At 46.7% G+C, this 15,158-nt stretch overlaps 1 protein-coding gene across 13 annotated transcripts in view; it reads right to left on the reverse strand.

Moving 5' to 3' along the window:
* Nucleotides 1–15,158, reverse strand: part of PLA2G6 (phospholipase A2 group VI) — a 77,100-nt gene that overhangs the window by 22,952 nt on the left and 38,990 nt on the right. For 10 of the 13 annotated variants that reach the window (XM_059080541.2, XM_067010205.1, XM_067010194.1 and 7 more), the window contains 5 exons: nucleotides 8,080–8,295; nucleotides 6,877–7,060; nucleotides 5,106–5,293; nucleotides 3,588–3,684; nucleotides 2,241–2,423 (listed from right to left, as the gene is read on the reverse strand). In XM_059080541.2, coding sequence (XP_058936524.1) covers nucleotides 2,241–2,423; nucleotides 3,588–3,684; nucleotides 5,106–5,293; nucleotides 6,877–7,060; nucleotides 8,080–8,295 — 868 coding nt within the window. The remainder of the gene's footprint in view (nucleotides 1–2,240; nucleotides 2,424–3,587; nucleotides 3,685–5,105; nucleotides 5,294–6,876; nucleotides 7,061–8,079; nucleotides 8,296–15,158) is intronic. The other 3 variants (XM_067010203.1, XM_067010198.1, XM_067010199.1) reach the window with 1 other exon arrangement.

Here is a 15,158-nt window from a genome sequence, read left to right on the forward strand (position 1 = left end):
TTTTTGCAAGAGAAACTGTTTTTAGTCGAGAAACAACTGGCAGACAAACTACAATTGTTCAGCGTTGGGTATCTAGGAGGTACTTTCTCAAAAATGAATGCGGTGAGCCTATCACTTCAAAAAAAACAGCTGGCAGTATTTTGTGCCAGTGACACAACTCAAGCTTTCAAACAAGAACTGGAATTCTAGAACACTGCTCTATGCCATGATGGGCTTGACAGCTTCCCCCAATTTAAAGACTTTTCTGATGAAATTGTGGTGATATTTACAACTGTGAGCTTTTGAGACTGTATAACAAAATGGGTCAACATTTGGTAGCTAGGCATACTCAGCAAACCAGTATTTTCCAAGGATGACACGAAGTCATGCAGGGGTAGAAGATCCAGGCAAAGTGCAAAAGATGCCAATGGTTTTCACTGTAACAGAGACTGAAAAGTCCGAGGAGGTGATTTCAGAGTGTCCACTGCAACCAACTTGTCAGAAACTACCCCTTGTCAAGTTTTGGAGCAATAGGAAAGGATAGCCAGGGGGAATTCCCTGGCGGTCTGGTGGTTAGGACTCCACGCTTTCACTGCCGGGGCCCAGGTTCAATCCCTGGTTGGGGAACTAAGATTCAATCCCTGGTTGGGGAACTAAGATCTCGAGAGCCACGCAGCGTGGCAAAAAAAAAAAAAAAGAGGGCTTCCCTGGTGGTGCAGTGCTTGAGAGTCCGCCTGCCAATGCAGGGCACGGTTCGGGAAGATCCCACATGCCACAGAGCGGCTGGGCCTGTGAGCCGTGGCCGCTTAGCCTGTGCGTCTGGAGCCTGTGCTCCGCAACGGGAGAGGTCACAACAGTGAGAGGCCTGCGTACCACAAAAAAAAAAAAAGAAAGAAAGAAAGAAAGAAAAAAGAAAGAAAGAAAGAATATCCACAATTATCTGCAAAGGTACAACTACATATCTTTTCCAACTATGTACATATCTATCTATGTGAGGCCTGAGTTTCTTCATATATTTAACATATGCAACAACACACTGAATAAATGTAGCAAAAGATAGGAAAATCCATGCCTTCTCTGAAGCCAGGCATTAAAAAGATTCACAAAAATGTAAAACGATGCCAACTCTTTTCAATTATTTTTTGTTTTGGAAAATAAAGTTGATCTTCCATAAACATGTTACTTATGTTAGCATGGGCTTGGTAAATTATTGTTATTTTTAAATGAATTAATAAGTATCTTGAAAGTCCCTCACTTCTAATTTCTAATATGGTAAATATGGATAGATAAATTCAAATAAACAGTCTTTGAGATTCTCAATAATTCTGAAAAGCATAAAAGGATCAAACAGACCAAAAAGTTTAAGAACTGTTCAACTACATAATTCAAAGGGCCCATTCAGTGCTAAAAATGTCCACAGTTTTATTTATAGTTTCAGTCTCTTGGGCAACATCCCCTCTACAATTATGACCTTTGGTATAAAACAGGATGTCTTTGACTTTGTCCTAAATCTCCTTCTTTTAGAGTTCCAAGGGAATCTCCTATTCTATCACTCCGAGACATGTTGAACAGAATTATGGGTACATATGGTTTGCTACAGTTACACACACACACACACACACACACACACACACACACACACACACACACGTCTGTAAGAAATAACACTCCCTCCCCTGCATTCACTATGTTCATGCTGTAGTTGTCTAACCAGACTGTAGGGGCTTTAAGGGCAGGAACTGTGCTCTCTAATAAACCAGCAAAGGTGACCAGCACCTACCATGGGCCACCAAGATGTGTAAGCAGGCCCGGCTTTCCAGGAGCTTGGCGTCTACCAGGGAGATAAGGGCAACACGCAGATGAATAGTTTTCCCTGATGATACAGGGAAGGAGAACGAACGTCTCGGGGATGCTTACTCCATGCCAGGTCTTACATGTGCTGCTTAGACAACCCTCATACAGTTACCGGGTGTCTATCACTGAATCCACTCAACCACTCTGTCACGTGGGTACCAACACCTCGATTCTCCAGATGAGGAAGTCAAGGCTGGCAGAGGTGATGTGAGTTGCCCAAGGCCAGTGTCAGTAGCCAGAGCTGTATTTCCCCCTCTCACAGCATCCAGATGTCACACGGGGGCATGGGAATGAGAGGTCCTGGAGCACAGAGGAAGGGGCTGTTATTCCGGGTTCAGAGCGGGGAATGCCCCAGCCCTGCTGGTCGCCTGCACCCCTGCCGAGGAGGCAGTAAGCCCGGGGCTCACCGACACGGCCAAGTGCAGCGGCGTGTTGCCGTGCTCGCCCCGGGCTTCGGCGTTGGCCCCGTGGGTCAGCAGCACGATGACGCAGTCGAAGCGGTTGCGCGTGACGGCCACGTGCAGGGCCGTGTTCCCCACGGAGCTGGTGCTGTTCACGTCGCAGCCCCGTTTCAGCAGCAGGCGGGCCATCTGCGGAGACAGGGTCCCGGCCCGAGTCAGCAGCGTGCGCAGAGCAGCTGCGGCCTGTGGCACCTGGTGGCACCTGGGCAGGGCCACCTCCTTCAGGTCTCGGGCCTCTGGAAAGCGCCAGCAATGGGAGGAGCTGAGGTGGCAGGCCCCAGTTCTGGGGGTGGCCTCAGACCTTGCCTCCCACACCGGCCACACCCCAGGAACTAGGGGGCCAAAAAGCAGAAGCTGCGGTGACTTTTTCAAAGGGCTTCAGGGTCCTTTCCTGGAGCTCACAGGACCCCATCCCTCCCTGCAAAGGTTCCTCTGGGCCCTGCCCCAGAACTGCCCCACTGTCTGCCACCCGGCGTGGGACCCTGCAAAGGCATGACCCCATCTGGGCCTTGGCAACCCTGCTCACCCAACAGCCCCGGAGAGCCTGGACTTTGGACTCTGACAGGCCTGAGCCCGAAGCTCAGCCCCACTTCATCCCCATTGTCTGAGCTTGGAAGGGTCCCTGCACCCCTGTGCACCTCAGTTTTCTCTGCTGTGAAAACGGGAATGCAAGCTCCCACCTCACAGAGTGCGCTGACAAGGAACATGGAAACGTACAGGAGGGCCTGACTTGTTGTCTGGCTCCTGGTGTGAAGGTATCCACAGTGGTTGTCAATCTCTTCCCTCCTGGCCGGTCACATTTACGAGGATCCCATCATCTTTGAGGGCATCCAGTGCACTGATAGCTGTGCTTCCTGGAGATAAGTGATCAGAGACCTCCATCCCCCCAGGGGGTCAGAGCTTAGCTCAGGGAGAGGCCTCAGAGGAGATGCCGGCCAGGCTCTCTATAGACGAAGCTACAGCCACCGACATCATCACCATCAGCATCATCACCACCCATCACCTTCTATTTGAGAAGCGCTGGACAATTTATGAAGAATTTTCCCACGCACTGCTTTGCTGACTTCACGATACCTCCACAGGTAGGCCACAGATCCCCAATTCACACATGAGGAAACTGCAGAGGCGACGCTCACCTGCAATGCCAGGACATCATCCTCCCTTGGGCTTATCTCCTGGGCCCTCAGGTGCCACCCTCAGAGACCTCTCAGGAACCTCCTTTCCATAGGTAGCTAAGGAACAAAGGGCTCTGGGACCCTCCCCCTGCTCCGGCTCACCCTCAGACCTGCCTACCTCTGCGTTCTTGGCCCAGTGGAGGGGGCTGGCTCCGTAGCGAGGGTCTTTGCTGTGGATCTGGCTGCTGTCCATGCTGACAATCATTTCAGCACACCTGGGGAGAGAGAAGCCACGTGGGAGTGAGGAAGGCCGGCGGGGGCAGCCTGACACTGGAAGAGGCCACGACTCAAGGCTTCATCTACTGGTGAGGGAGAGCTCCTGCAAATACAGTTGCAATAAAACCGACCAGAATGTATATGGTGATACGGCAACGGTATCCCGAGCCCCTCAAGGCACATCTCGAGCCCCCTCCTCCAGGAAGCCTTCCTTGATGACTTCGGCCAGCAATGATCACTCTCACTGGTGCTGGCTGCAGAGTCAGACAGGCTTGAGGTTAAGCCCCAGCTTCCCACGGGTGACCTCTGGAAAGTGGCTGGGCCTGTCTGCAACATGGGTGCCTGTGACTGGCACACGGCCGCCCTCTATCCTCCCCTGCCTCCCAAACGGCTGGTGTTGCAAGTAGTGAATCAAGGAAAGGAGGGTTTGTCCAAGCTTGGACCAGACCTTCAAGGGGACATCAATGCCCTCCAGGGGCCAAAAGGTGGGTGCAGACCCCAGAGGAAGGAAAACCCCGAGGGAGGGTGAGCGTGCCTGCCCCCCAGCCGAGGGCAGCCCCTCTGAGCTCTTTTCTTGCTGCCCGTCTACCACATGGCTCTGGAGAGTACTGGGCGACTTCTGTATCCCCTGTCCCGGGCTTTCTCTCAACCACCTCTGTAAGGCACAGTGCCCGGGACTGAGGGACCGCCTGACTCAGTCATTCATTCATTCATTCTAGTTACTGTATCTGCTGGGAAGTATTTCGGGATAGTTATCTCTTTTATCCCTCCTACACACACACACACACACACACACACACACACACTGCACATGGAGAAGAATTATCCTGAGACCAGAGAGCTCCCCAAGACATGGGCCTGGCACCTGAGTCCCAGCAGTGCCACCGCCCAGGAAGGAGGGATGCATCAGGCGGATGGGGCCCTGGGCCACCTTGCTAAGCATTCCTAGGTTTCGAGTTGGGCACAGAAGCTGCACCAGCACAGCAGCCATGAAGGGGCTGTTCAGATCAGATGTGGTGGGATTGGACGGCAGAGGATCCAGGTCACACGGGCCCTTCCAAGCCTTAGGGTCGCGTGAGATTCTAGCACCGGGGCATCACCTGGGGGAGCGGGAAAGGGGGAACCCCGGGGAAGTTTAAGAATGTTTTTCTCCAGTTTGGTAGAGGGAGGCTCACGGTCAGAAATTAAGGTGCATGACTGAGCAACTTTCAAAGTTCTATTCTCTGCACAGCAGAGTTCATGGACCGAGATTCACACTCCCACACATTTATCAAATAACTTTCTTTGTACCAGGGCAGCCCTTGGCACCAGGATCTGACACGCACCTAACGAGCCTGCGGAGGCCACTGCTCGCCTGGGCAAGAGGACTGGCCGCGCAGACGGGAGGCCCCTCGGACCACGTGGGCAGGGCAGGTCTTACCCCTTCTGGGAGAACTTCATGGCCACGTGGATGGGGTAGCCGTTGGGCCCCATGACGTTGCAGCGAGCGTTGTACAGCAGCAGCACACGGACCATGTCCTGCTTCCCCAGCTGGCAGGCCAGGTGCAGCGGGGTCAGCCCTTGGTGATTCACCTGGTTCAGGCCAGCCGATGCGTTCTTCCCTAGGAGCTGACAGCAAGAGCTCGGGGTGGGCAGGAGCCAAACACAGCGAGGCCCCTGGCCTGTCCCTCTGCTAACATCCACCGCTGTGGCCGTCCCTCTCCGGGGCCTCAGGGGAAGGGAAGCTGGACTCCACGAGAACACTGGCAAGAACTTCAAGAGAAGCCACCAAGGAAGGAGGCTTTGGGGAGAGAAAGAAGCTGACTGTGCCAGCGTCGGCTGGGGCGCTGGTCTGGCATGACTGTGGCGTGTATGAAAAATTTCTCGATCGGGAAAATGTAAAAGAGCTTGTATCTAGGATGGGCACTGGGGTCTGGGCGGGAATGAGACTTGCTTTCCATTGCATACCCTTCTGTCCTGCCTGAATTTTTCAGCTACGCGTAGGTATTGTTTTTTAATTAAACAAAACAAAACAAAACACCCGTATAAATAAAACAGCCACGAGGATTTTATTTCCTCGACTGTGGTTGAAAGCTGTTTCCCTGAGGTTAATTATGACCCCTGTGTACCCCTGTGACCAGCTGGGTCTGTGGACAGGCTAGGGACACAGCAGGTGCTGGCTGAGGTGCTGGTATCCAGGCCCGATTCAAGGGCCAGCCCCACCGCTCACAGCTCTCTGGCACCCCTCCCCGGGCACGTAACTTCGCTGAACCCCAGTCTCTTTGGCGAGGAGAAGAAGATAATGGCCCCCACCCACAGAGGATATCTTGAGAATTAACTAGAACACATATAACACTGAGTACAGGGTCAGGCACGGGACCAGCGGTAAAGGACAGCTATTGATAAGAGTGTGTGCCCGCCCTCTGAGTCGAGGCAGGTTCTATGTGGTGCTGTGCTGAGCACACAGTGGGGTCTCAGTAAGGGCAGAGTTCAACAGTGGGTATAGAATTCCCTTCCTTGAGAGCACGAATCACAAGACAGGAATCCATATTTTCTGGAATAATGTGGCCCCATTCTGATGCCAAGGCACAGAGAAGGATATAACCTTTAGAAGAATCTTCTAATTCTACGCAATAAAATACTGCCCAGTATTCTGTCTTTTCTATCTGATATATAAGGTAGCCTTTTCATCATTTGATCTACTTGCCTACAATTTTTATTTTTTATTTTTCTGCCCAGCGAATCAAAAATTTAACAGAAGGAGTGCCTTTGGTGCAAATGGCTACAGGAGCCAGATGGAGTTTTGTTTGTTTTGAGTTACTGTAAAAACTTAAGCTCAGGTCCTGCTGGACCATGGGCGCCTCCAGGCAGGGGCTGAAATTCACCCGGCCCGGGGGCCCAGCCTACGGTGAGTGCTCAGGAGAAGCTGAATTAAACTGACTGACGGGACTAGACCTTGAGCTCAGTTTGCTGGGTTGGAGGACTTTCCCAGGGCTGTAGGAGCAAAGTGGCCAAGGATGTGTCTCCTTGAAAAGCATGGGGAGGCAAGTGCCGGGTGGGGCTACACCCCCCATGAAGGGGCTCAGGCCTCAAGGATCAAGGTGGGGACAGTGAGAGGCCCGGAGGGACACCTGAGTCCAGAAGCCCAAAGACAGCTGCCGCCGTGGTAAGGTGTGGCCAGAATCAGTCACCCTGTCTCCACCCCTGCTCACCTGCAGCACCTGGGAATTGTCACTCTGGACAGCGTAATGGAAGGCGGTCTCTCCGTTGTTGTCGGTGACGTCCATCTGGGCATGGCAGTACTGCACCAGCTCCACCAGGATCTCCCAGTCGCCCTTGCGGCAGGCCAGGTGCAGGGGAGTGCAACCCTCCTCATTCTCCCTGCTGTTGGCACAGCTGCAAGGGAGGCCCGGGAGGTGAGGGGTGTGGCACGGGGTGGGCGGGGCACTGAGAAAGCCAAGTGCAGATGCAGGGGAGGTGGGGGAGGAGCCCAAGAGCATTCATGCCCTGTTCCAGCTGGCTGGTTCAAACTCAGGGCTGAGTCACAATTTACTTGTAACTGATGTGATCTGTATCAGTTTTTAGTTCAGTCTGCACACCTGTATGAGGGATGTGCCCTAGGGCCATACCAGCCTGAAGTGGGCAGTGGGGTGGCATAGAAAGAATCGCAGAAGGCAGCAATCTCACCAAGCTCGGGCAATTCACTTAACTTTTCTAGGGTTCAATATCCTTATCTACAAAAAAATAAAAATAATACCTGCCACGCCTGCCCTAGGAAATCGATAGAACTATTGTGAGATCAAACACCATGGTGTCCAAGATCATGCCGGTAAACTGTAAAAGGCAGTGAAGAATTTTGAGCTTTGGGCCCGGGAGCTGAACCAAGCTGTCTGAAGCAGAGAACCGGAGGTGTGGCTACCTCAGGGCAGGATGGTGAGCTCGAGTCCTCTGGCTGGCATGGGGCCCTCGCCAGGGGCATGTTGGCCGAATAGACATACGAGACTAAGTGTTCCAGCTTCCAGAAGGGCAACCAGGCCTTCGGAAGGAGACACCAAGGATCTGAAGCCTCTTCAGCCCTCTGCAGCTGAGTGACCTTGCACAAGTCACATAACCTCTCACTGGGATGACACTACTTCATGGGCATGTTGAAAGGATTCAAGTTCATGGTGGGTATAAAACAGCTACCAGGGGCCTGGCACCTGGCAGGCACTCCAGAAATGTTACACTGTTCCTTCTGACTTTAGTCAGCATTCCCCTGCTCTAACCCAGAGGCAGTGCTGCCCCTTTTGAAGTCAAACGTTCTGGGCAACCTTTGAGTTTATGGAGGGGAACTGAGGCTGGACTGAGACTCCCCATCCACACCCAGTATCCCCAGTCCTGCCCTCCTGCCCCACCTGGCCAAGCCCCCCGCCCACCTGATGATGCGGCTGTGATGGAAGCACTCTCGGATCCCCAACTCCACCGCCAGGTGGGCCACCGACCAGCTGGGGTGGTTGCGGATGAGGTCGGTCAGCTGCTGCAGGACCTCAACATGCAGGATGCGGTTGGAGCTCTCGTAGAAGGGTGGCAACTGGGAAGAATACTGCTGGAAGTTCACCAGGGCATCGGCCTCTGTCTCCAGCTGGAAGAGCCTAAGGAGCCAGGGCAGAGGAGGAAGACACAGAAGTGAGCCGGGAGGGACCCTTGGCCTATGCCCTTGATGGAATCTGAAGACTTGGGTCCCTGCAAACAGGTGCCTGCCTGCTTCCAGTTGTGGACTGACCTGCTCCAGATGGACTCCTTTCCCCTACCACACACACACACACACACACACACACACACACACACACACACACACACACTCACTCACTCACTCACACACACACACACCCCTAAATGGAGTTGGGGCTTTCTTTTTTATTTGAAAAGATTTCCTTTCCTTTCTTTCTTTTTAAAAAAACATCATCACGTATATTTCCACAAGCATTGTTGCAAATCCATGGTCCAGCATGAAAGCAAAACTCCCCAGGCACATGAAGAGATAAGAAAACATGAAAGATGGGACTTCCTTGGTGGTCCAGTGGTTAAGAATCTGCCTTCCAATGCAGGAGACACGGGTTCGATCACTGGTCGAGGAACTAAGATCCCACATGCCGCAGGGCAACTAAGCCCGCGCACTGCTACTACTGAGCCTGCACGCCACAACTAGAGAGAAGCCCGCACACCAAAACGAAGAGCCCATGCGCCGCAATGGAAGATCACACATGCCACAACTAAGACCCAGTGCGGCCAAAAATAAATAAATAAATATTTTTTAAAAAAGAAAATATGAAAGAAAACCAACAAAGACAATATACAAGAGAAACAGATCTATAACTGGGGGTCTACAAATACTGAAGTTGCCTGACACAGACTTTAAAATAACTATGACAATATTAGGATAAAACAGAATATCTACAATTTTGGCAAAAGACTTTAAACTATTAAAAAAAAAAAGAACCGGGCTTCCCTGGTGGCGCAGTGATTGAGAGTCCGCCTGCTGATGCAGGGGACAGGGGTTTGTGCCCTGGTCCGGGAAGGTCCCACATGCCGCGGAGCAGCTGGGACCGTGAGCCGTGGCCGCTGCACCTGCGCGTCCGGAGCCTGTGCTCCGCAATGGGGAGAGGCCACAACAGTGAGAGGCCCATGTACTGAAAAAAAAAAAAAAAAAAAAAAAAAGGAACCAAGTGGTGGATACTGCAGAATTTAAAGATATAATTGCCAAAATTAAGAGCTCAGTGGTTAGGTATAATAGCAGATTGGATGGCGCTGAATAGAAAATTAGTGAAAAGGAAGATAGGTAAGAAAAAAGTGAACAGAATAAAGCATGGAGAGACAAAAGCTTGGAAAATACAGGAAACTAGATAAAAGACATAGAATATATAATGAAAAGATCTAACATACATATAAGTGGAGATACAAAACCAGACTAGAAAACGAATTGTACAGAAGCCATACTTGAGGAGTTAATGACTATGAACTTTCCAAAATTGGTGGAAAACATTATTCCATTAATTTAAAATATTCTATAAATCCTCCTCTACCCCCCGCCACCAAATCCACACTTACATTCCTCCCACTGAGCCACTGAGCAGTGGGAATTTATGTGTCTTTACCCTTTAACCTGGCTTTGTAACTGCTTTACCAAAAGAATATGGCAGAAGTGATGCCGTCCTAGTTTCTAGAGCAAAGATTTAAGAGAACGGAAGCCTCTATCTCTTTTTTCTTGGGACCCGGCCATCATACCACAGGGAAGCTGAAGCACCATGGAGATGACTCTTGGCCCTGGACCCTTAACCCTGGATGAACTCCCAGCCAACAGCCAGCACCAACTTGCCAGTTGTGAGTCATCTTAGAAGTGGATCGTGCAGTCAAGCCACCCCAGCTAATACTATGTAGAATCAAACTGAGCCTTTCCCACTAAGCTCTGCTCAAATTGCAGATTTGTGGGCTAAATAACTGATATTGTTTTAAGGCACTAAATTTTGGGAGAGTTTGCTGCATAGCAATAACTGAGAATGACACATATTGGTCAACATATCGTAACGTAGCAATAACTGACACATGTGCCATGTAACAACCGCTGAAAACAAAATGCAAAGAGAAAACATTAAAAATAGCAAAGAGAAAAAAAGTTTTCAGAGGGCAACCATCAGACTCAACAATGAAGCTCAACAATGGAAGCCAGAGATAATGAGATGACATCCTTAAAGAGCTAAAAGAAAATAAATGCCATTGAGAATTCTACACCCAGAAAAAAAAAACACTTCAAGTATGATGTTGAAATTAAAATATTCCACTAGTCAAACAAACAAATGCACCAGAGAGACAGATTGTCTGTGACATTAGCAGACCCAAATAAAAGGAAATACAAAAGGATTTTCTTCTGGTAGAAGAAAGTTGATCCTAGATGGATGGTCAAAGATGCAGGAAAAAAATTAAGCACCATGAAAATGGTAAATATGTGAGTGAGTCTAAATAAATATTGACAGTATAATGCCTTGTTGGGTTTAAAATAAAAATATTAATAAAAAACAATACATGGCATAGAAGTCTGGAGTGGGATAAATGGAGTTAAAGGGTTCTAAGACCCTTGTACTGTTCTGGAAGAGGCCAAAGTACCAATTATACTTCAGTAAGGCCAAGGATGTGTGTTACAATCTCTAGGGTTCTATCAAGAACTGTGAAGGGTACCATATGACCCAGCAATCCCACTACTGGGCATATACCCTGAGAAAACCATAATTCAAAAAGAGTCATGTACCAAAATGTTCATTGCAGCTCTATTTACAATAGCCAGGACATGGAAGCAACCTAAGTGTCTGTCAACAGGTGAACGGATAAAGAAGATGTGGCACATATATACAATGGAATATTACTCAGCCATAAAAAGAAACGAAATTGAGTTATTTGTAGTAAGGTGGATGGACCTAGAGTCTGTCATACAGAGTGAAGTCAGAAAGAGAAAAACAAATGCCGTATGCTAACACATATATATGGAATCTAAGAAAAAAAAACGGTCGTGAAGAACCTAGGGGCAAGATGGGAATAAAGACACAGACCTACTAGAGAATGGACTCGAGGATATGGGGAAGGGGAAGGGTAAGCTGTGACAAAGTGAGAGAGTGGCATGGACATATATACACTACCAAACGTAAAACAGATAGCTAGTGGGAAACAGCCGCATAGCACAGGGAGATCAGCTCAGTGCTTTGTGACCACCTAGAGGGGTGGGATAGGGAGGGTGGGAGGGAGGGAGATGCAAGAGGGAAGAGATGTGGGAATATATGTATATGTATAGCTGATTCACTTTGTTATAAAACAGAAACTAATACACCATTGTAAAGCAATTATACTCCAATAAAGATGTTAAATAAATAAATAAATAAATAAATAAAAGAACTGTGAAAGGTTTCAGATTTTACCCTACTTGCAAACTAACAAGTTAGCCTGACACAGTTTCATGGATGCTGGCAGAAGACACAAGGTTCCTGGATGAAAGACAAAGGGCAATTTATTACTCACAGCAATAGCATTTGTGCCAGAGTATCAGCATTTGTGCCTATTCCCTGGGATCCATTTCCCAGAGGGTGACATGAAGAGGGTCAGGTGACACCCGCTCCTGTTGCATTAGAAGACAGAAGCCCTGAGTGTAGGGAACTTGAATCTGTTATAATCATCAATGAGAAAATCTGTCTAAGCTTTGCTCTGGAGGAAAATATTATCTTTATTACATAGAAGAGTAAGCAAACCTACGCTTTGCTCGAGAGAAAGACCCTACCTCTATCTTCCAAGACTGTTCACAATACAAACATCCTTGTAAAGACAGTATGGAACAAAAGTAGTCAGAGTCTCTGCTTGTAAGATGTACAGAAACACAAGAGACCCAAGGAGAACTACCTCCCAAAAGCTATCATTAAAAGATAATAATAGAGTATAAATTCCCAAGCTAATAGAGATGGAAAAATGGAATAATAAGAAAACATTCAGTCATGAATTGCAAAAGCATTATGCCAAGGGAAAAAACTGATTCATAAGACTACATGCTGTATGATTAAAAGATAAAACTATAGGGATAGAAAGTAGATCAGTGTTGGGGCTTCCTTGGTGGCAAAGTGGTTGGGAATCTGCCTGCCAATGCAGGGGACACGGGTTCAAGCCCTGGTCTGGGAAGATCCCACATGCCGTGGAGCAACTAAGCCCGTGCGCCATGACTACTGAGCCTGTGCTCTGGAGCCCGTGAGCCACAACTACTGAGGCCCATGTGTCTACAGCCTGTGCTCCGCAAGAAGAGAAGCCACCGCAATGAGAAACCCACGCACCGCAACTAAGAGCAGCACCCACTCGCCACAACTAGAGAAGGCCTGCGTGCAGCAATGAAGACACAACACAGCCAAAAATAAAAATAAATAAAATAAATAAATTTTTTTTTTAAAAAAGTAGATCAGTGTTTTGCTAAGGGCTGTGGTGGGTGCAGAGGCATTACTACAAATACTACAAAGGCGCACAGAGGAAATTTGGGGGATAACAAAAAAGTTGTGCATCTGGATTGTGGTGATGGTTACATGAGTGTGTACCTTTATCAAAATCCATTGAATGATACACTTAAAATTGGTAAATTTTATTTTTTGTAAATTGCATCTCAATAAAGCTAAAACAAAACAAAACAAAAACCAAAAAATAAAAAGAAGACAAGAAAGAAAGGAATAAAGAAAAGAAAATAGGTGGAAGAATAACAACAAAAAAAGCTACAGTAAAACAGTAGATTTAAACCCAAATATATCAGAATTACATGAAGCATAAATAGACTAAATGTTCCAAATAAATATAAGAAATAACAGACTGGATAACAGGGGAAAGAAAAGACAACTACATATTCTTTATAAGATTAAAATTATAAGGAAATATATAAATACTAACCAAGAGAAACCTGGTGAAGCTATATTAATATTAGAAAAAGTAAAGCTTAAGGTAAAAAGCATTGCTGGACACAAAGAGGGACAATTCGTAATGGTAACAGTTTCAATTCACTAGGAAAATACGATAATTATGTATCTAATAATAAAGCTCCAAAATAAAGTCAAACTTGACAGAATTAAGAGAACTAGACAAATCCACAGTCACACTGATAGATTTTAACATACTCTACTAGTTCCTTACACAACAAGCAGACCAAAAAAAAAAAAAAAAAACCCTATTGGATATAGAACAATTAATAAACTTGACCTAACAGACATATATAAAGCACTATTCCCATCAAGTACAGAATACACATTCTTCTGAAACACACACACAAAATTATAAATATTGGACCCATGCTGGGCTATAAAGCAAATCTAAACAAATTTCAAAGACCTGAAAACATTTAGACTATGTCCTCCAACCATGATGCAATTAAGCTAGAAATCGATAACAAAAAGATAACGAAAAATTTCCCATATGTTTACAAATTAACCAAGATACATACAAATTATCTACGGTTCAAACAAGAAGTCATGGTAAAATTTAGGAACTATCTTGACTCGACGACAATGCAAATATTACATATAAAATTTGTGAGATGAAGTGGAAACTTCTGGCTATGACAGAGGAGTTTGTACCAGACTAGCCTTCCTGGTGAAAACAAATATAAAGGCAGGATTAAATTCAAACAAATATTTGAAGGTTCTGGAGAGAACCAAACGCAGGCAAAGCATAGCGGGCCAGGATTCTAGAGAAAAGGGAAGCACACTGAGGTATGCCCCACATTTTTACTCAGGGAACTGAGGTAAGCCCCACGTTTTTATTCAGTTTAAAAAAAAAGAATGAAGGTAAAATATAGTCATTTTTAGAGATAGAAAAACAGAGAATTCACTGTCTGCAGACTTGTACTAAGAGAATTAAGCAGAAAGAAAACTATCTCAGATGGAAGCAACATAATGCAGGAAAGAATAAAGAACACTGGAAAAGGTATTACGTGGGCAAATCTAAACTGACTGTGTTTTGGGTTTGTTTGTTTTTTTTTTTTGGCCGTGCCACACGGCTTGTGGGATCTTAGTTCCCTGACCAGGGATTGAACCTGGGCCCTCAGCAGTGAAAGCATGGAGTCCTATCCAGTGGACGGCCAGGGAATTCCCTGAATTGACTGTTTCTAAGAACAATAAAAATGTTTGGGGGTATACAGATAGAAATATTTACATATAGATTTAATTAAAATGAAAATACATCACAAAAAGTTGATGAGATGGATAAATGGAATTGAAATATTTGAAGGTTTCTGCATTGTCAGGGAAGTGTCAAAGTACCAATTTAAGGTGGACTGTGGGACTTCCGTGGTGGTCCAGGGCTAAGACTCTGCGTTCCCAGTGCAGGGGGCCTGGGTTCTATCCCTGGTCAGGGAACTAGGTCCCACATGCTGCAACTAAGAGTTCACATGCCACAGCTAAAGATCCCTTGTGCCGCAACTAAAAAAAAAAAAGATCTCACACGTGGCAACAAAGATCCCACATGCTGTAACCAAGACCCAAAGCAGCCAAATAAATAAATAGATAAAATAAATATATTTTTTAAAAAGGTAGACTGTAATAAGTCAAGGATGCATTTTGCAATTTTTAACAACTTAAACATTAATAAAACAGCTAATGGACAGGGGCAATGGCATTAGTATACATACAACAGCATTTGGCTTAAACACAGTCAAAAGTTGGTTCTTTGAAAAGACTTTTAAAAATCAATAAACCCCTAACAAAACTCAATGAGAAATACAGAAAACCCGAAGTACCATCTTTTCAGATCCTTCAGGTGTTAAAAAGAAAAAAAGAGGACATTATGAACCACTTTATGCCAATGAATTTGACATTTCTTGAAAACACAACATGCCAAAACTGACACAAGAAGAAGGAGAAAATCTGGTAGTCCTGTATCTGTTAAAGAATTGAATACATATTGAAAAGCTTCACACAAAGGAAACTCCAAGCTCAGATGGCTTCACGCATGA

The sequence above is a fragment of the Kogia breviceps genome, chromosome 12, assembly GCF_026419965.1.
Source record: "Kogia breviceps isolate mKogBre1 chromosome 12, mKogBre1 haplotype 1, whole genome shotgun sequence".
NCBI lineage: Eukaryota > Metazoa > Chordata > Mammalia > Artiodactyla > Physeteridae > Kogia > Kogia breviceps.